General features: G+C 38.5%; 1 protein-coding gene across 3 annotated transcripts in view; it reads left to right on the top strand.

Moving 5' to 3' along the window:
- ambra1a (autophagy/beclin-1 regulator 1a) overlaps positions 1-22390 on the top strand; it is a 92818-nt gene extending 70428 nt beyond the window's left edge. The window contains exons 16-20 of one of the 3 annotated variants that reach the window (XM_052153790.1): positions 1382-1492; positions 4108-4304; positions 18035-18151; positions 18768-18835; positions 19832-19925. In XM_052153790.1, the coding sequence (XP_052009750.1) occupies positions 1382-1492; positions 4108-4304; positions 18035-18151; positions 18768-18802 (460 nt within the window). In that variant the 3' untranslated portion in view covers positions 18803-18835; positions 19832-19925. Of the gene's footprint in view, positions 1-1381; positions 1493-4107; positions 4305-18034; positions 18152-18767; positions 18836-19831 lie in introns of all 3 variants that reach the window. The other 2 variants (XM_052153782.1, XM_052153772.1) reach the window with 2 other exon arrangements.
- Positions 22391-22817: the final 427 nt, after the last annotated feature.

The raw sequence follows: 22817 nt of genomic DNA, 5'->3' as shown, positions 1-22817 counted from the left end.
CAATACTATTATTTTGACCACCTCTGGAATGTGGATTTTTCTTTTTTTTTTTCTCATGCAAAAGTTTGGAATATCTGCTTCACCTCACTCTGGGTCTGAAAGTAGCCAGGACAACACACAGGCTTCGTTCTGTCAGTATACATAGGGCTGTTACTCTACAGCTGTTGATGATCTTCTGAGCGAGAGGGATCAATCCCACTAAAACTAGTAATTATCCTCCAGTGGATCCTGAAATCAACCTGCTCTTATTCTGGGAACACCCGCTTATTATGATGTGTTGAGAAGAGATACATTTTAAAGTGCACAAATATTGATTATGTTAAAGAATACCATGAGCAGAGGGGTTTTCAAAACTGTGCATGCAATGGACATCAAAGCATAATGCCTGTTCAAAGCATGGTCCCCAGCATTTTTTCAGAAATGAAGTGAAATTACATTATATATCAAATTTGAAATTATTCCTCACTTTTTAGAACTTTCCCCATCCCTTTGACCTGATCCACTCTTTAAACAGGAATCGTTAAGATGCCATAGAAAAAAAAGAGTAGAAAAGGAAAAGGAAAAATGGGGTAAGAAGTAGAACTGGACAGGCCCATTGGGAGGTATCAGATCTCTGGTAGCTTTGGGGTTGAGACAGGTGTGCTGGATGGTTGGATGAAATGGATGTCAGCTTCAGCAACCATGGGGCTGTCAGAGCTATGCTAATGAGTTGCATATATGCATTGGAGGAGTCCTTTTGGGAGCAAAGTGAGTTTCTTTAAGCTAGGCAAATGAACAGCCAATGGACTACATCTCTCACACTGCTGAGAAAGAGAGAGGTGTGTCTTTCTATTTGCAGTTGCTTAAGCTCAATACATTGTTCTCATACTGTATTTTCTGAAGTTAAAGAGCTCCATATTTAAAAACATAGCACATAGCACATAATTAACCCCTATAAAGAATCAAGGGTTTCCAAATCTGAGCAGTGTGAGAAGCTTTTTTGGTTGCCAGATTCATTTCTAAAACATGTACATAACAAAGATGTACCTTGTACTATCGTTCATGAGATGTTCTTGTGCATTTAGTTTTATCAAGAAAACAAAGGTGAGAGCAGATTACATGCCTCTTTTTCTTCCTCTTCAGTGAGGTCTTAATTTAATCTATTTGTGATTAAGTAATACTGGAGGATACCACCTCAATATAAACTTGTTTAATTCTTTGTCTGCAGATTTAAAAATATATTTTTTTCCGATTCTAGGTATGCCATTGCCATTGCCCATGAGCATTACCTGTATTTCAGGCACTTCTCACTTGCTTTTTCTTTGTTTCCCTTTGTGTGTGTGTGTGTGTGTGTGTGTGTGTGTGTGTGTGTGTGTCTGTCTGTCAAAAAATATGAGTGCAGTGATGTGGATTCAGATGGCAGCAGTACTTCTGAACACTCTGAGACAATGTTCACCATCAATAATGGTGGAAGAGTAGGCACCAATAGCAGCAGGGGTGGAGAAAGGGCACGGTGAGTATGGACATACTTTTCATTGAGAGTACCAATAAGTTGTGCATTGTTTGTTTTTACTATCTGGAAACCAGCAACCTTGTTTAAACCAACGTTTTGGCTTCAACCTTAAAAGAGGGTTCTTTTATATTGTATATATTCTTTTTTTCATTGCTTCACCTCTGAGTATGTCAATTTCTTGGCACTATTTTAAAGGTTTCGTTCACCCAAAAATCACTCATATTAATCAAATCTATCGTCACTCTTTGCATTAAAATGTTTATCTAGACTTAGAGTATATCAGTTGGTCCTCAATTTGCATTTGTACTGTGGTTTATCTCATTTTGAAGTCTAGCAACGCATCTGAATTATCTGGTTTAGCAGCATCAAATATACAGGCAGAGGCACAACCTCGGCTAATTCACCTGTATGGCTCTGTAGATGGATATGGCTCAATGGACTGAGCAGCGTGAGCATGAGAATCAGTGAGAAGCAAGGTGCGAGAAGCGGAAACCATTTTAATTCGTCACAGAATTCTACATGACCACCCTTGAATTTGCTATAGTAACACCAACTGTACTTTAGGCAGAAATAGATTGATAATGAATATTATCATATCACTACTTCAGCTCTATTTAATTTGTCATAGGCTACATTGGGGGAGTGAGGGAATATAGTTAATTTTTGTTACAACCTATAAATATTTATATTTTTTATTTATTGCTTTTACACGTGTTTTGAGTAGATATACAACTTTCCCTTTAAGAACCTATTTTATCGCTGACTTGGGCTGTTTATTGTGCACTATATTTCATGCATGACTGAGGATTCGCCTCCCTTCAAATTATCGTCGACCAGCCCTCCTATCGCTGTCCATGCTGACAAGAGGAGCATGTCATTAAAGTAGAACACAGCTGGCTGTATGTGATGTGGCATATTTGATGCTAATTGTGCTAATGTTTCTATTTGATCTAAACTGGTCTTCCATTTTATGCACCTTTTTTTTGTTAAGGTCTAGGTCTGACAGAACATTGCCAGGCCACCACTAAAAGCAAAACAGACTCACCCCCTGTTTAGACCTATCAGCCCCTGCACTTCCTGAACTTTACAATCCCTGCCACAAAGAAAATACCCAGTGTTTACATTTTTAAATAGGTACACAATCTTACAAAATGACCCAAAAGTATCATAAAAGCAGTCCATGCAACTCATCAAGTCATATTATGTCTTCTGATACAGGGCTGTACAGTGCGAGTATTTCACTCGCATTTGCCCCTAAAAATAGATATGTGCGAACTGGAAAAATTATTTACGAGCATAGTGTGCGATTAACGATTACAAACGTAACCCCCTTTTAAGATATTTGTTTCAAAATTACAAAACCCACATTACCGAAGCGGAGTTTGCTGTGATGACGCGGTCCAGTCAGAGAGAGAAAGGTGAACAATGGAAAAAGTAGTGGTATTGGCGACATCGCATTTTATTTTAAGCGAAAAAGAGATGAGGAGAAGGGGGATTCGCAAGGTTCAACTAACGAAGTCTCTTCACAAGGTTTACCGGAGACGGCCCGTTTCACGCCCGTTTCACACATACTCCGTGTGGAGTGCGTATGCGATACAGGAGCAGCACGCGCTATAGTGCTTTCACATATGCTGCGTTTGCAGTGCGCTACTGATCCGTAGTTTCTGTATGCCACAAAATCAAAAATGTGTAAGGAATTTTTATTTTAAATCCAAACCTTAACTTTGAGATTGTTTAAGGCATTGAAACAGTATGAAAATTAATTTTAATCATTGTGATTCTTTGTTTTACATGTAGTTTGAGTTGTTGACAGAAGAAAAGCTATCGCGCGATATCTGTTGCTAAGAAGGAGAAGAATGGGTTCACCGTCTTTTTTTAGGGTAAAAAAAATCATATATGATGGCATTTTATAACTTTTGGGTCTATAATCATACTTTTTTTTTTCTTGACCCTGTAATTTAGTAACTGTAGAACACATTAACTGTAATTATGCGTATATGATTAAATTATTACAGTTTCTTGTCAATCTATGTCTATTTTAATGTGAACAATGCGCTGCCACTTTAATTCAGTGCGGTGCAGCACAGCAAAAATAGACTCCGTGCGTAAACCATTGCTGCAGTGCTGTATACGCACCGCAACTGGAACGGATCGACGGACTGCATCCGCGTGCAGTGTAAAAGCTCTTACATGTTAACATGGGTACGGAAAAAAATACGCACGGCAAACAGAAATTTTCTCAAATCTCAAAATTTTCCCATCTCATGATCCCTGTGATAGGTTTTGTCTCTCGTTCACAGTTGCACACATTTACGCAAGAACTTGTGTTGTTTACAGTGCTACTGGAATTTAATTAAAAAGACATTCTGTTGGAGGGGTAAATTATGACTGAATGTACATTTTGGGTGAACTATTCCTTTACCAACCAAGCAGTTATACACGCACACATCCACAATTTTTTTTCCCATCTTAATCGCCTCTAGCACTGTGTTGAGTTATATTCTCTGTCATATCAGATCAGACCAGAATGGCCTGAAGACTGAGTGATGCTGTTGCAAGACTCTGTGTAGCTGTCACTCATTCTGCAACTGGATGTGTCTTGTTTGTTGGAACAGTAGGACTGATTGGCGGTCTCACAGAGAGTTGGGCCTGATGAATGCGATTGGTCTCCAGCCACGACACCAGGCCCCCATTGTTACATCACAGGGAACGCAGACTCTACAGCAACAGAATGCAGAGACGCAAACGGACTATGACCTAGAGGATGAACCGCAGCAGCCCAGCACTTCTCAGGAGTCACAGGTCAATGATGGTAAGAAACTATTTGTGAGTTAGTGCATCATGTACTCCTGAGCTCATGAATGTTCTTGCCATTTATACAGTGAGATGCATGTTAAGTCCTGAACACACAAACTAAAACTGGCAGCTATAACGGAATGCACTGGGTGGCGCTGTTGAGTTGGGACACAAGTTGATCACATTTGTTGAGCAAACGGTTCTGTCAGTATGTTCAGATGGACACCAGAAAAGCGGGTTATTGTGAGAATGTCGCTTACTGTGAGAAAGCTGGGTTCCTGTTTAAATGTACTGGATAGGTGGTGTACACATTACTCTCATATATATGCAGCTGTTCAGAAAACAGCATCCCCGTAGCAACATAATCCTCCGTGAGGCTTCTGTAAACAACAAACTTGGCATCCGAGAAAGACTTTGCTAGCTGAGGTAAGGGACATTCCATCATTTAAACTGGTGTGTATTAATGAGTATAGTTTACTGAGCATGTAGATATGCTTGTTTTTCTCAACAAAAACATGACATGAGATACAAGATAAACATGATAACTATTATATTCAGAGTATTTTATCAGTCTACTTCATTAGCGGTTTCTTTTTCTTCGCTTTGCGTGAGCTTAAATACTTCAATTCTATTCTTTTTTTTTGTTTTCACGCATTGCTTGTTTAAATATTACAAAAAAAAACAACAAATGACATGATAAAAGCTTGTTTTGAATATAATTAGAAGCTTGTTTTTTTTTATGGTGACGCAACCTTTGTGACTAAGAAAATAATTGTACGTCTCTTTCTCATTTACTCTTTCCCCGCCAGCGTTTTAAAAAAAAGTTGCCAGCCACCGCCAGGGTTTTTGACGATTTTCGCTAAATTTTAATGGCCCGCATAATATTTTCTTCCATGAATATATGAAGATGCTATATATCAAAATAAAGATCTGAGCCTCTGCTTTTAGGCAAAAAAACCGATTTTATTTTATCTTCATTTGTTCTTTTTTTATTGCCACTTGAACAGAGGTAGGTTTTGTCAAAAACAACATTTCAGACAAAAAGCTGAGAAAAAGGCATTTTTATCAAACAAATGCTTTAGTATTAGTATGGTGTTCCACTTCACGTTTGAGACGATCGCAGTCTGTTTCTTTGATCAAAGAGTTGCGTACTCTTTCAAAACATGCGTGCGGGTCTTCCTTACCGTATACCACCTAAAACACGGATACCCGGAAATTCCGTGTTTGGCGGGGAAGCGTTTTTTCATAAAACCCGGAAAATTCTGTGTTTGGCGGGGAAAGAGTTAATTACCTTCATTTAAATAATAGAATATTTGAATATTTGTTTTTTATTAGCTTAAATATTTGAATACCAAATTACTGATGAATGCCCATCCCTAGTTCAATAACATATTTATATCATATTATTATTTAGTATCATTCCGAGCTCATGCTTTCTCATTGCTTTAACAGCTCAGATGGGGGTTGACCTTGAGATGAAATGACAAATCAAATTCTTGGTTAGTTTTCTGAGTCTCTTTGCAGAATTTGCTAATCCTCTCCATGAAACATTCTCCTTATCCCGTCGACAGTCTCTCGCTACAAAAACAGCATTACAGTGAAGCTCTAGTTTCATTCTTTGGCTCCTAGGGAGAAAGGTGAAGAGAGAAGATTGGGTGCTGCAACTTGTCTTTTTATGCTAATTGTAATTACAGGGTACAGGAGAGGCCACTTCACTGGGCACCCAACAGCTAAATCTCTTAAGTTAATGTGTCTACTCTAATTTTTAATGGCAATTAGCTGTAGAGAAAGCGCTGCTACCAGCAAACGCTGAAAACTGTGCATTGCACCTCTTTTTTCCTGGTACCAGCCAAATTCTTTCCACCATTACCCATCAGCCCACCCCCTGCTGCCTCTCTCTTCTTTTATTGCTCTTATTCATCATGTGTTGCTTTTAGTCTCGATGAAGCTTAAAAATATTGAGGGACAAGATATAAATCAGAAAGTAGCTGAGTGACAGAAGGATTTAACCGAGCTTACACTTATATTGTTAGACTGTTGGTCTGTATCCTGCTGTCTATTTAAATGAGCAGTTTTATTTATAAAAATGGTTAGCACCCGAAACAGTTGCTAGAATGATGTATCTGATATTCTGCTTGGTGGGAGCTCTGCTTTAGGAACAGTCAGAGCCTAGTGTGTGCAATATTTAGCAGTTAATAATTAATTAATATCATATCGCCATGCCTATAGATTGTAAATGCAATTCTGACCATCTATGTGTAGTTTAAAATGTACATTAGGATTTAGCCAGTTTCAGTCTGTGGCAGAGCTGAGGGCAGGGCTGGTCGTGATTCTACACACCCGGTCCTTTATCAGGCTAATTAAGCCTCCGAGAGGGATAAAGGCCGACTGCGGAGGATAGTACGGGAGAGAGAGATCATTTACGGACATGTCCGTCATGTTTGTTTCAGTTTATTATTAAAATATAATTTATATTGTCAAGCCGGTTCTCGCCGCCTCCTTTCCATTGACTGCTTTACACAGTCCTTTTGGACTTGTCTTTCTGGGCTCTCTCTTTCTCCCCACGCACTTTGTCAATCCAAGTCTATTCCGTTTAATTCCATGAGAGTTAAATCCAGATTGGCAAGCACAAGCACAAACAATGAATTTTTCAAGTTTAATCAAAACACATTAATCATAGCAGAAAAGGAAATTGTAAGAGTGGCGATAACAAATGCAGAGAGAATTGTTCAAGGCTTATGTTTGTTTGACAAAGTTTATCCCTGGACTTTTGACATTTAGCTTTAACCTACAGAGAATTACAGGTTAGCAGTTTTGAAGTTTATTAGCTCAAGCTTGAAAGTAGTAGTGGGAAGAGTTTTGAAGTGACTATTTTAATTTAAAAGGATAAAGGGATTAAAAGTGGGAGGGGAAAGGTGGGATAGGGATGAGCTATCAGTACAATAAACACATGCGGCTCCACTCGGCACTGCCTGAAGGGTCCTGTAAATTGATTGGCTCTAGCTTTAGCGTTGTAGCAAGAATAAAATGAATGCAGTTCTCCAGAAAATAGAGCATGTATAAAAGCTGTACACATTTACATTTATGCTTCCATTTACTCATTTAGCAGACACTTTTATTCAAAGTGACTTTCAAATGAGGAATACAACAGAAGCAATTTGTCCTAATAAGGCAGTAATATGAAAAGTGCTGTAATACAAAGTTGCAAGTTGCTCAGAGATGCACAAATAGAGAGGAAGGTGAGAAACCGTGGTAAAAGAATGGATACATTTTTAAGAAGAAGAAAGAAGAAAAAACAAACATCCCTCTTTGGTTTTTAAAGATGAACCCTGTTAATTGTGGATATGTTGGCTTTAAAAATGTGGGCACCAGAGTTTTAAAACAATTTATGAATAGAATGGTGAAACAGAACAAATCCCATAAATCAGATTGCATGCACAGCCTGAAGCTGTGTGTGAAGTGTGGTTCTAGCAAAATGAAAAGCTTTAGATTCAGTTGTCATTGAAGTTTGAAGCAACAAAGAGAAAGGGCTATTTTATAAGTCCCACTTTCACATCAAAACAATGTATGTCCTTTGTGTAGTCCTGCATAGTCATATGTTTGCCAAATAAGTACGTCGCAGTCTCCAGGAACGGTTGTACAGAAAATACTGAACAATATTGGAAAATATGTATAGGCATTGTGATCAGAATGTCTGTCCTTCCAAAAGGACTTCTGATTATTTCGCAGACAAATATCAATTAAGAAAACAATTAAGTAATATCACATGAGCAAGAGTGCTATAGCAGCAGGAAATCACAGCTGTGCTGATATTTTCTTTTTCTTTTTTTTTGGGGGGGGGGGTTCCCCTTTTTCTCCCAATTTGGCACTCCCAATTACCAATGTGCTTTTAAGTCCTCGTGGTTGCGTAGTGCTTCGTCTGAATCTGGGTGGTGAAGGACGAATCTCAGTTCCCTCCGTGTCTGGGACCTTCAACCTGTGCATCTTATCCCGTGGCTTGTTGAGCGCGTTGCCACGGAGACATGGCACATGTGGAGGCTTCACTCATTCACTGTGGCATCAACGCTCAACTCATCACTTGCCCCACCGAGAACGAACCACATTAGAGGGACGACGAGGAGATTACCCCATGTGACTCTACCCTCCCTAGCAACTGGGCCAATTTGGTTGCTTAGGAGACCTGGCTGGAGTCACTCAGTACGGCCTGGGATTCGAACTAACGAACTCCAGGGGTAGTAGCCAGCTACCCAGGCCCCCTACATTAGTGCTGATCTTAAGATCAACAGAACTGTTGCTAGTGTGTTTTTGTTTTTATACAACAGTTCATTAAAAACTACTTAGAATAACTTATGTTTCAGACAAAATTGGACAGATAGTACATTTCTTCACCAGCATCAAAAATAGTTCCAAAATAAGCCAAAGTATCAAGCAGAACTCCGATATCTAAACTGCTCTCATACTCTGGTTTCCAATTAGTGGTGTTTTTGAACGAAGCAGTTGAATCAATGATTTTGTAAAACACCCACTGCTCTAACCATCTGATGCACATAGCACTCATAAATTTGAAAACACTTTCTTGAGTCATGCCGTGCAAATCTTTTTGGTTGGTTTGATGGAACTTCTGCGAGTAGAAGCAAACAGAACTTTTAATCAGTCTGCCTTTCTACACATTTACACATACGCTATTTTCCCTGGTATGTTCTTTTTGCAATTGCACCATTATAGGAAGTATTTCTTTCCCCATGATTTCCTTTTATTCTGGTATGCTATATCTCTGATAAACCAGCGTGTAATGAAAAAAAATAAAACGACTGATTGATCAATTTAGATGTCCGTAATGCCTCAAAAGGGCTTATTGTATCAACCTGGTTGCTTGAAAAAAAAACAAAGCTGTGCACTCTTACTCCCTGAAATTGTGTAAAACAAGCCAATCAGATTGTAGCTTGCCAGATAAAAAAAAAAGTGCTTTCTGGCTTTGTGTGCAATTTGCATCAAATGGTCACACTCTGTGGGCGTGCTGTCTGTGGTCTATCCTTTGTGAATCTAGGTTTTGCAAAAAAATTATTTTAACTGATATTGGTTTGTATGTAACCTGCTCATTCTTTATCATCACCGTTTTCATAGCTGTAAGTATTAGTGTTTTTGGTTTATGATTGAGGTCAGATGGGCAGCATCTTTGCCTGCAGCACCTGTATGTTTGTGTCTCTCAAGTTTTATAGGTTGCAGGTACTGGATGACTCAAAGTTGTAGGGTAGGGAAGTTCACATCTGTGTCCCACACCTTAAGGAAATCTATCTTCCCACACAAGCAGCACACACTCACGGCAGTGAGATCTGTGGGCGAGGGTTAAGTGTGGAATCGTTTTCAACTGCAGTCAGTGAATAAGAGATTTAGGGTTAGCATTGGCACCCTCTCTGCATCTTATGTAATGAGAATGAGGACAAACCCTGTTACGGTATATTTACTTATGCTATTCTAAGAGACACAACAGAGATAAACAGATATTCTCTCTTCTCTCTCTCTCTCTCTCTCTCTCTCTCTCTCTCTCTCTCTCTCTCTCTCTCTTTCTGTTGTGGGTGCTGTATTGAATTTAAAGCATTAAAGGTTAGTCCCATTCATAATGAGTTCAAATCTTTGCTGCAACAAGATTACGGAGGCACTGATCCGATGCTTGCATTGGTATCGGATCTGATACTGACATTTCTAACTGGATCGGCGGTGGGTCTGATGAATCCGATCCAAATCCGATACTGTTTGTTAGTGATGATTGTTAATGTCAAGCTCCAAAAATGACATAAACTAATGAAAAAAGCACCATAAAAGTAGTCCATATTACTAGGCATTTTATTCAAAGTCTCTTGAAGACAAACGATTTGTCTTCTTTTGTCAATCACAAAAGGCAGCATTTCATAAATAAATAAATATACTGTCTTTATGCGCTCTGCTTCAGAGTGAAAAAGTGCTGCTGTGTTGTCACACTCTTAGCTGTTTCAGCTTTCACAGGCGCTCGCAATATGTGAGTGCTCCACACGGACTTCATCTCAGATGTTGATGTTTGATATTTCAGTTCGCAGGGGATTTTCAATTTCCAGCATGGGACACAATAGGAAGAGCAAATGTTAAAATTAAGGGTTATTTTATGTGTTTTTTTGCAAGATTAACATAAAGGTTGTTAGTGTTTAATGATTTGTTACGTTTGGTTATGGTGAAGAATGGAGCTTGAGCTAATGATGAGGACAGGTTGATGTCACACATGAAACTGATTGTTCGCATTGTTGAGCAAATGCAGTGGTAACCATAACAAACTAAACTGAAGTGCTTCCAACCAGGATGTATTTCATATGTTAACATTCAGTTTCACTAGTTAGTACATAAAGAAATAAAATAGATTTATATGAGTTACATTGACACGTTTAAACTTGGTTCTTTCTACACAAAGTGTTAGTGGAACCACTGTCCATGATTGAATCAAGTTCAGCTAAAGAGCAATATGTTATTTTTTGTGTAATATGCATTGAGAATGGCATCAGGAGAGCATTTCACTAGATTTGAAATGAGAAGCAAATTAAATTACTGTGAACTAGCCTATACACAGACACTCTAATGTCTTCCTGGAGTGTTTCACCAAAATAAAGGCCAGACCGTTTTAAAGGTAATAAATGGATTCTATGCATGACACACAGCTTTCGTATTTCTGGTAAAAACAAAAAAAAAATTGTCCTCTGCAGAATGACATTGGCTTGGTCCTTAGCTCTGCGTATGAATGAAAATGGGATGTAATAATAGTGTTTTACACAAGGTGCCATCAGCTCATTTACAGATATCATTGTGAATGCTTGGGGCAGATCTGACTGTGTTTTAATGAATATTTATGATTATATTCAACCTAATACAGTATGTACTGCATGTGTGGCATACTGTTGAGTAACACAAACAATAACTTTGACTCAACCCTCTGTATGTATTAAAAATGGGAAATGCATTTCCATTAAATACATTTATAATAGTAGCGTTATAATAGTGTGCTCAGCATGTGTTGTTAAAGCCTCATGATGACTGTAAAAAAGGACCAGAGGCCGATTATGAGCTTCCAGTATCGTATTCAGCCAAAGTGAAAGTGTCAAGAGAGTTGCAGAAAACTACTATTCTTTCTAAACAAAACGAATGATCACAACAAACGTGATATTTATGTAGTACATTTATAAAAATGACTTCTGTAATGAGCTCCGTTAAATTTAAATGTATACGATATGAAGCTTGCTGAATGACTGAGCACTGCCGTCCCAATGTGTGAAGATTCCTCTATGTGCAAAGTGTTAAATTCAGAGTAAAATTTTATGATTTTCTCAATTTTGTAAGTAAGTGCAGTTAAAGATTTGTGTTTTATTACACATAAAAAGTACTCCCAATCAATTCCACAAGGGTGAGGTATAGGTATAGGTAATTGATTAGGAAAAACAACACTGGTATCATAATCAGACAGGGAGAGAAAAAGTTGTATCGGTGCATCCTAAACAAGATGTTACATTGAGACAGTGCAGCCCTATAAGGTTTTTACCAGTAGGTGGTTTTGTCACTCAAGTGATTCTGTACACTCAGGGTATTGCTGCAATGGTACATGACAAGTTTTGTGTCAATATATCAAAGTATAACGATGATACAATGGTAATGCATCGTCACTGTGAAGTTCTTTGATACTTTACTCGTAAAATGATTTGGTATGTCAAGGAATACTTTCGACTGCTATGATTAGGTGCCAAATGTGTGGACATTCCGATGAAAGCTGTAGGACAAGTAAAAAAAAAAATGGATGGGTGTGCCAGTTTTCACAACTTAAAATAAAAATAAAAAACTGTTTTAGGGGCTGCCAGAAAAAGCGAGGAAATGAAAGAATGAATAGAACACTAACAGATACAGTATGTGCCTTCAGTGCTTGGCCCCTAATAACAGCAATCACAATATATACTAAAGACTAGGGATGAGCATTTTGAGTAATTTTGTAGTCGAATACTCTAATATAAAAAAACAAACAAATTATTAATTGATTTCTTAAAATGTAACCTTCAACCTTTGATCCTGTTTTCTAATTAAATGTTCACTATGCATAAACAACATCTAGATTAAAAAAGGACAGCAAAAAAACAACAACATTTGCAGTCACACAGAGAAACATACATTCCAAGATTTCTGAAGCGATACAATCACTTTAAATAATGAAACATTTTTCTTTTTGTGTGAACTTTTCCTTTAATGTTATTCATCCATAGCGTCAACCAATGAATTAAATTGGAAAGGCAAGATTTAGGTAAGAGAAACAGTTTCATTGTTGCCCATTGTAGGGAAAAGCACAAAGGAAAATCAAATTGTAGCATTCGAGTAATGTTTTAGCTAGTTGAATATTTCAAGCTGACTGGACTATCTATCCACAGTTGCTAGTGGTAGGGTTAGAAAAGCAATATAAACTTTTCCACAGCCAAATACCTTGTCATTCTTCAATGGTCAGATATTAGACAGACAGATGCCTCATTATCTCAATTTGTGATGCTTATACACCTTAACTCCCTTTCACAGAGAAGACTGTTTCAGCTGTCACAGGCAGAAAATCTGTCAAAGGTCAGAAGAGTTTCACCATCATCTCTCTCTCTCTCTCTCTCTCTCTCTCTCTCTCTCGCTCTCTCTTCACCCTCCTTTCTTTTGGCACTGTCATATTCTTTTACCCCTCACAGATAATATGCATACTCCAAAATATGTGTTTACTGTAATTAACAGTTCTTTCAAAGAGTTTCCATGTGTTTTAAAGAGCTGTTATTTTTGTTGGAATACCCAGTGACTCATGCGCCTTTAGAGGGATTTACTGTAGTTTCTCAAAACATTCACATGAAGCATTTGTAGGCTCTGAAGAGTAAATCCACACTTTTTCATTCTGACAGTGATGTGCTTTTTGCCTGTAACTGAAAGCAAGTTTGTGTGACCGATGTTGTGTAGAGGCCAGAATGGAGTAGTATACACTCACCTAAAGGATTATTAGGAACACCTGTTCAATTTCTCATTAATGCAATTATCTAATCAACCAATCACATGGCAGTTGCTTCAATGCATTTAGGGGTGTGGTCCTGGTCAAGACAATCTCCTGAACTCCAAACTGAATGTCAGAATGGGAAAGAAAGGTGATTTAAGCAATTTTGAGCGTGGCATGGTTGTTGGTGCCAGACGGGCCGGTCTGAGTATTTCACAATCTGCTCAGTTACTGGGATTTTCACGCACAACCATTTCTAGGGTTTACAAAGAATGGTGTGAAAAGGGAAAAACATCCATTATGCGGCAGTCCTGTGGGCGAAAATGCCTTGTTGATGCTAGAGGTCAGAGGAGAATGGGCCGACTGATTCAAGCTGATAGAAATGCAACTTTGCCTGAAATAACCACTCATTACAACTGAGGTATGCAGCAAAGCATTTGTGAAGCCACAACACGCACAACCTTGAGGCGGATGGGCTACAACAGCAGAAGACCCCACCGGTACCACTCATCTCCACTACCGAATAGGAAAAAGAGGCTACAATTTGCAAGAGCTCACCAAAATTGGACAGTTGAAGACTGGAAAAATGTTGCCTGGTCTGATGAGTCTCGATTTCTGTTGAGACATTCAGATGGTAGAGTCAGAATTTGGCGTAAACAGAATGAGAACATGGATCCATCATGCCTTGTTACCACTGTGCAGGCTGGTGGTGGTGGTGTAATGGGGTGGGGGATGTTTTTTTGGCACAATTTAGGCCCCTTAGTGCCAATTGGGCATCGTTTAAATGCCACGGCCTACCTGAGCATTGTTTCTGACCATGTCCATCCCTTTATGGCCACCATGTACCCATCCTCTGATGGCTACTTCCAGCAGGATAATGCACCATGTCACAAAGCTTGAATCATTTCAAATTGGTTTGACTTGAACATGACAATGAGTTCACTGTACTAAAATGGCCCCCGCAGTGGGATGTGGTGGAACGGGAACTTTGTGCCCTGGATGTGCATCCCACAAATCTCCATCAACTGCAAGATGCTATCCTATCAATATGGGCCAACATTTCTAAAGAAAACATTTCTCAGCACCTTGTTGAATCAATGCCACGTAGAATTAAGGCAGTTCTGAAGGCGAAAGGGGGTCAAACACAGTATTAGTATGGTGTTCCTAATAATCCTTTAGGTGAGTGTAAATGCAGTTTGTGTTCCAATGAAACTGGCCAGCAAGAAAGCTAAATGGGTCCCACTTTATATTAGGTGTCTTTAACTACTATGTACTAACAATAAAATGCATACAATACAATGTAATTATTGAGTAAATACATGTTGTTCTGCAAAATATTTGCTGCTACTGAGGTTGATTTACGGGAAGGTTTAGGGTTTAGATTAGGGTCATGGTTTAGGGTAAGGGTTGGGTTAAGTTTAGGGGTTAGGTTACCAGTATAACTACAGATGTAATTAAATGCAGGTACTTCAAATGTAAGTACAGTGCAACAACATTTATATACATAACAAGTACATTGTATCAAATGCTTAAGTACTAAGTCGAGAAAGACCCCTAATATAAATTGGAACCACTATATGTATGTATGTGTGCTTGTTCCTACCTATTCTTAAATAACAAATATGGTGTTTTCTCTCACAAACACATGCAAAAATACTCTATTTAGGAGGCAAAACCTCTGCTATATACTAGATAAATAATTAATATCGGCTAATATCATGTTAGAGACTCTTTCCTCGCCACAGCAAATGTATCATTGATTGTATTACTTACAAAAGGCTCTGGGAATAGTAAATGCATATAGGGAGTTGCTTCTTATTGTCCAAATCCCATAAAAAGCTGCTCCACACTGCACCGCTTAATTGTCCTTTGCAGAATGACATTGGCTTGGTCCTTAGCTCTGCGTATGAATGAAAATGGGATGTAATAATAGTGTTTTACACAAGGTGCCATCAGCTCATTTACAGATATCATTGTGAATGCTTGGGGCAAAGCTGACTGTGTTTTAATGAATATTTATGATTATATTCAACCTAATACAGTATGTACTGCATGTGTGGCATACTGTTGAGTAACACAAACAATAACTTTGACTTATCCCTCTGTATGTATTCAAAACAGGAAATGCATTTCCATTAAATACATTTATAATAGTAGCGTTATAATAGTGTGCTCAGCATGTGTTGTTAAAGCCTCATGATGATGATAAAAAAGGACCAGCTGGCCTTAGGCCACATCCGCACAAGAATGTTTTCGATTGAAAACTCCATTCTCCATTTTCTAACATTTCCAAGTATGCGGTACTAGAAGGAGTTTTCTGAAGTGTCTTTTTTTTCCTTTTTCTTTTTTGATGATGATGATGGTGGTGGTAATAAAATCCTGTTCCAGTGTGGATGAGAGGCATAAATGTTGGAAAATCAGTACATTTTCTACAGTATTGGTGTAGATGTGGTTTTAGTGGCCTTCCACTTGCCTTAGTCAACAGTTCTCCAAGGGAATTTGGTTGTTTTGCATCTTAGGGAGCGTTCACACTTGGCAGGTTTGGTTCGATTAAAATGAACTCTGGTGCGATTGCTCTGTTAGTGCGGTTCATTTGAACACGTGTGAATGCTGTCACATAAATCTTGGTGTGTACCAAACAAGCGGTCCGAGACCGCCTGAATAGTGGGTCTCAATCTGTTTCCAAACAATCTCTTGTGCGGTTCGATTGGTATATGACCGTAACATGGACCAAAGATGTCTAAACGGACCAAAAACAGGAAATAATTTACCTAATACTTACCTCAAGCACACCTGGTTCTTCTCATCATAGGTGCTATGTTGCCCATTATAGTTCGGTACTGGCATTGGAAACGCCTTCAGCCATCCTTGCAGCACATCTTCATTTGTATGTGCAACGGAGGAATTCCTGGCACTCTTGACTCCTTTACACATTTTATTATCTTTTCGTTTGTTCTCAGCTGTTAAAAATACCACCATATATACATGTATAAATATAACGAGCGCATTTCGCCCAGCAGCCAGCATTGTTTTGAATGATCGGCAAGTTATGTCAAAAAATATCTGTCATAAAAGCTGTCCAATCAGGTTGTGAATTTTTCCTGATTGTATCGTTAGGTTCGGTGTTAAAAATGCCAGTGTGAACGCTAAACAAACCAGGACTAAATGTATAATTTTCTTTTTTTGGTCCGGACCAAGAGAACCGAACTACAAGTGTGAACACACCCTTATTGTCAGGGCCAGGGTGATAGGTGCAGCATTCTGTATTTTGGTCATCTGATAGAGCTGTTTTCCAGGAAGGGATGATCTCACTTGAGGCAAGCGTGACTGATTGAAATAAAAGGCTCACATGCACAATTGGAAGCATTTTTCAGGCAGCACAATGAGCAATCACACAATTATTGACCCTGAACCATGGATGCAGTTTGGTACCTTACTAGCGAGACTATTCAGTTACATCAAAGACAGTGTGAAAAAGGCAGCTCAGCCTGCCAGCCGAGATAAGCTCAAACTGCAGAAGGTATTTGCCACTGCATGTCCAGTTGTGTAACTGATTTGATGGATCAAATTAGCAATTATGAAATGAAGTTGTGTTTGGTCATATTTTGTCACTTCTATTAGCCTATTTAAACTGAGTAAACGGATAAGCACAAGTGGCAAAGCTGATCATGTTCACTCACCTTGTTTGTTATACTAAGACGTTTTGCTTCAGGAATAGGAATATATTCAGATAGCCCCATATTGAAATCAGGAGAAGTCCTCTCCATCAATCGTGACTGATGATGTTTTGTCATGTGTTTCTTATCATCAGTCATCTATTCTTCCATTCCTTCATCTTATCAGTACATTCGAATTGTTGATTCTTTTTTTTTTTGTGTTGTCTGTGTAACAGAAATAATCAAAGCAGTGGAAGTCTACCGGTTTATTAACAAAATTCATTAAATTATTACCAATATTTGTAATGGGATAGCAGTATTAATATAATAAAATGGTGAGACTCGCAAGATTGCGGTTGCTTTTCAGACATAGGCAAAGGATATATATCTGCAGTTATAAGCAGCTCCAGAGAGCATTCAAGCGTTTGCCATTTGCAGTGTTTAGAGAACCTGCTCAAACAGGAAATAAAAGGAATAAATCAATTTCATCAGGAAAATTTTATTTCTGTTTCCTATTCCTATCAACATATAACAAACTATTAATGCTGAAACTAAGTAAATTGAGTAAATTTAAGTTGTGTTACGTGGACCTGCACAAAGCACAATAAATGGAAAGTGAACTGATTCACTTTGAAATATTATAATACATTTTTCTTGGCAGAAGCAAGTTTTTTGAAAATAAATGTATGATCAAGTTTAGGGCTGCAAAGGAAAACACACAAACACTCATTATAGATGTCAAATTTGATAGACAAGCACAGTAACTGGGTCTCTTCATATTTTCATCTAGACTGGATACACATTTCAGCTTCTGTAATTGTTCAGATATTTTTTATGAGTAGCCTTTAAAGTTTTTAAAGGCTTTATACTGGATGTTTTGCCATTGTGAAATGTGCATCTTTTGCCATGTTTTCTAATTGTGTTTATCCACATTTCATTTGTTTTTATTACATCTTACTGTATGGTTTAATGTTTTTTGGTCCTTGTTGTAGCTTTAAACTGTTGTAAATAAAAAATAAAAAGCAAACTATAAATTGATAATTTGCTGACATTGTCATTCCTAATCATCCACAGACTCCCTGAATTTAGAGACTGTGCCAGAGGATTCTGGGTCTGAGGTGGTACCAGAGACGCCGCCCCACAGTCGACCTCAGGAAGATGATGGGTCAGATCCCACTGAAAACAGCACAGGTAAACCACACATACATCATACAGATGAGCCGAAAGTTCTACACCAGTAAGTTGGTAACCAAGTAGGATATTGGCCATCAACCAATAAAAATTTAGTGATAGGATTGCGGTTAGGCTTAGCTCTAAACAACTTTGTTAACCTATAATTTCCCTCTCATTTTAGAGGTAGTTTAGGGTTGGGGTTAGAGTTAGAGATATGTTTAGGACTGTTTGTTTGGATGGAATGCTCCTACTTTGCAAAGTCAGGGGCCCCATTTACACCTGATATTAAGATGTGTTTATTAAGATATGTTGGAATCGGGACGATGCTAAAGACAGGTGTATTTGGAGTCTAAAGCATTTTGAGATCAGTCTATTTAAACCACATACTGAGGTGGTAAAATTTGGTGGAAAACGCGTGTGACCACATTGAGCTCGTAGTGTAAACGTTAATCCATTCGAATGCATTCGAACAGCAGCAAAGTGACGCGTACTGAACTGTTAACCAGCCACTGTGCTTTAACAAGAGTTTAAACCTTGCTGTTTATTTGATATTTCCGTGCTTTCAAAGGAAATAATCGTATAAGCGCATATATATATACAGTACATGAACAATAACTTCTCTGAACTTCTTCAGTGTGCCTGATATACAACATGCAGAGACTCCGATGAGAAGCACACACATTGGCAGCACAGTTAATACAGGTAATCCACTGATAACAAATTAAAGGAAAGTATAATTAAGAGAAATGGTGCATCAACATTTTTAGCACTTTTTATTTTCTTTTTTTCGCGTTATTAATATGCAGTAATACACTGACGTGATGATTGATGTATGTGGTCATGAAATCGGAGACCTTCCCCTCGAAATCCCATCACAAGCAGTCAAGTATTACGACCAGGTGTAAACTGTGATGTGTCTCGCTGGTCCATATGTGATTGGATCACTCAAAATGCATCTTTAAGGGTTAGTTTCCCTAAAATACATTTACTCACCCTCATGCATCTAAGATGTGTATGACTCTCTTTCTTCTGCAGAACACAAACAAAGATTTTTAGAAGAACATCTCAACTCTGTAGATCCATACAATGATGTAAAGCACACCATTCATTCAGAATTCATAAAATTAATGCAAGAAAAGGCACTGATGTTTGTCAAAACAAAATCATGCAGAAAGAAACTGAAGCATAAAAAGAGTTGTTGATACTGATGCAAGCATCTGAAACACTCACACGCTCACTAACTGCGATTGGTACCTAAACACTAGATGAGGATCAAAAGAATGGAGATTGAAACAGTTGATTAATAATTAAGAGACTGTTATTGTAGTATCAGTGTCTTTATTCCCCACCTTCCTGGTAAATTAAGTACATACAGCACACCGAAGAGCTTAAAGTTTGCACTGATACAGCGGATTTGCAAACATTTAATGCGTGTTAAATATTAGTGGCAGTGCTTAGACATAATTTTCCCACTTACACTTTTTGTTTTCTGTCAGCATACCCTTCATCCTTCTTTTTTTCTCCCAAAGGCCAGCCAACATTATTACTTTGTTCCTTCCTTCTAAAGTTTATTGATCCCTGAATGCCCTGAGTTGTAGTGTTTACCCTGGACTTTCTACAAGAGCTCAATACATCTCCCCTCTCTCTCTCTCTCTCTCTCTCTCTCTCTCTCTCTCTCTCTCTCTCTCTCGCTCTCAGGTCAGGCTGAGTATGTTTCTCCTATCCAAAGGTTAATGGCTGAGGGAGGGATGACTGCAGTCGTCCAGCGGGAGCAGAGTACTACAATGGCTTCCATGGGCAGCTTTGGCAACAACATTATTGTCAGTCACCATTTCCACTGTGGCTCCCAAACAGGAGTGGATGCACAGAACTGTACCCATTCGTGCACTGCCCCTGGACCCTCCTCTGGTGCCTCTGTGACTTTGGCTGAAGCTGCAGGTTCTTGCTCCCATGCCCTTCAAAACACACTGGGGCTTCATACCAACTCAGCTCAGGGCACCTCTGCAGACATAGACATTGAGGAGAGACTTCACACTTCCCTCCTTTCACAGGAGTTTTCCCCTCTTTTCTCATCTGCTGTAGACACAAATGGACCATCCACTTCCATGGAAACAGACAGTGTCTTGGAGGGGGAGGGGCTCCAAGATCTTGCATCCCTCTCTCCATCTTTACTCTCTTCCTCACCCTCTCTTTCTTCAGTGAATAACAATAACTACACCAGCAGAGATGGTAACTACCACGGAGATGAGTATGGGCGGTAACAGGGCCAAACCTCATTACAATCTAGAACAGAGACTTTCACACAATAGAAACTTCATAAAATATTTGCACTTGACCCTTGCGTTCGCCTCTCTTCTCACCATCAAAATTGATATAGTGCATCTGCTTTGATGAATAATGAAAAAGAAATTGGATGAAGTGTTAATGTTTCCTGCTCAGTAGCTCAAAACAGCCATTCAATGTTCTACTGGAATCACCCTTGCTAAAGGGCTCTATGATGTCTGCACTGATCTACATTTGCCTGTTTACCCTTATGGTAAAAGTGTGCACATCTAGAGTGTGTTCAGAATAAGGTGCATTTTTATGTAGATGGCAGAAAGTCAGCAGGGTAATGTAGCAGGTAAAAGTCTGCAGCAAAAAGAGGAAACCTCCGTTAAACTGAAGTCATGTCTTATGCTTATTTGTAAAGGTGATGTTTTGCTCCTCAAAATTCCAGATGCTTTTGGAATATGCTGCCCTTATCAGACAAGTAATCCTGTCTCAGACTGTCCTCTAGAAATCAAGGTTACATTCAGAACTATTTGGTTACATTACCTTTGGTTATTTAAATCAGTGGTGTTGATGAAAGACCACTTTTTGAAGGCAATGGGTAAAAGTTTTTTTGGTTTTGTTTTGTATGATAAAGTTTAAAATCCATATCCTGTTTTTCTCTGAGTTGGATTTTTTAGACTTATAAGAGAGAAATTATACAGAGAGTTATATACAGTAAGAGTGTATTTCTATTATGTTTTATATAGAGTTCATTCTGTGAGATTAAGGGTGGTGCTGGTCTGCAACCTCACAAAGTCATCAACTACCTTTAATGTTGAAGTCAGTCTCTTCTACACTCATTGTTGCCACAGAAACTCCACAAGTTTCTTGCTTTGCCCCAGACTAAAAAAAAGATAGACGGCTTTGAAGCAGGCAAATGTTCCTTCAGTTTCCTAATTTATAAAAAACTGTTACAGTAATTGGTCTTCAGAAGTACCAGCACACAATGTGAGAAACCTTGGGCTTGAGACATGGGCTCAGCAGGGAAAAACAACAAAGTCTGACTGATGTGTCTATGTGTACATGTGGATATGAGAGAGACACTAACCCAGTTCTGTTAGGTAGTTTTTAAAAGCCTATTGAAAGTTAAGCAGACTCCTGACAACTTTTGTGCTGCATCCTTCCCTTTTATTTCTCATGTAGTGCTCCGGTTCCTATCTGCTCTCTCAGAAAACCGTTCTGAGGTGCTGTGTGTTCAGTGAGTCCATAGCAGTCAGCCTTTTGAATTTCAGAAATTAAGGCACATTTAGGATGAAGGAGTTGTCCACAAACCAAACTCTAACTAGATAAACTAAAAGAGTAAATAAGATTAAAATCCCTGATCTGTTTAAGGGTACTTTCTGTGGATATGTGACCTTGGGGAGAGCCTAAATGATAGGATGTTTCAGTGTAGAACTGCTGGCAAGTGATCTCATGGACGTCTGTGAATTTGTTTGTGAGATTTTATTCTGTATTTTCAGCTTAACATGCATAATTTTCTTCGATTACTTGGCGAGGCTCTCTTTTCTGTTGTTTTGTTTTAGCAAACCACTTTATCCTGTAAATTAATGTCTGGCAGTGTCCTGAATCAAGTCAAGAATGAATCAAGAATTGGAGCATGACACTCCTCATTGGTAAACAGTTTAACCTCTGCTTTAGATGTCAGCTCACTGGCCCCTCCTACATCAAGTTACATTTTAGTTCTCTTTCTGCATTTGGTGTGTGGAGGACTGATTAAAAAAAATTACAGCAACTGTTTTTGTCATGTGCACTCTGACGGTTTATGTACTGAACATTTGAAAGGGACTTTTTTTATTTTTTGTCCGGTTTTTCTTTTGGTTTTAGTAAAACTATGTTATTAAGAAATAATTTCTATTTTAATGGAGATATTGGAGGCCAAAAATGTATCTGAAACTGAACACTGGGAAAACACAATCCTGTATGTGATTTAAAAGGAATAAAATGATGACAAACATACTGTGTTAACATTTGTTTCTGTGCCAGAGAGAAAACGGGATGAGTATCTTTAAGATGTTAAAGTGATGTGCAACTGGTTATATTTTATTTATAAAAATGTGTATTATGGTCCTTTCTTTTGCAGACGACTTGGGTGACACCCACATGCTTCTACACTTTTGATTGGTCTTCTGCTGTGGCTATTGATGCTATAAACTCTCATACAAATCTTGTGTGATGTTCAGATTGTTGGGCTAATGGGCAGAAGAATGAACAATTTCTATGCAGTCATTAAGTCTTAATCAACCCTGTGGAAATTAGACTAAATGCACATCTGCCTAACCTTATACTTATTTAGAACAAAGGTAGATCTGTGGATGCACCAAGATCCCTCCTCGTCCATGTTTTAAATCAGAAATACCCTAAATGTTAATGGTCA

Source organism: Xyrauchen texanus, chromosome 2 (genome assembly GCF_025860055.1).
Source record: "Xyrauchen texanus isolate HMW12.3.18 chromosome 2, RBS_HiC_50CHRs, whole genome shotgun sequence".
Classification (NCBI taxonomy): domain Eukaryota; kingdom Metazoa; phylum Chordata; class Actinopteri; order Cypriniformes; family Catostomidae; genus Xyrauchen; species Xyrauchen texanus.
Note: the sequence above shows the minus strand (reverse complement) of the source record. Positions and strands in the feature narration are given on the sequence as shown.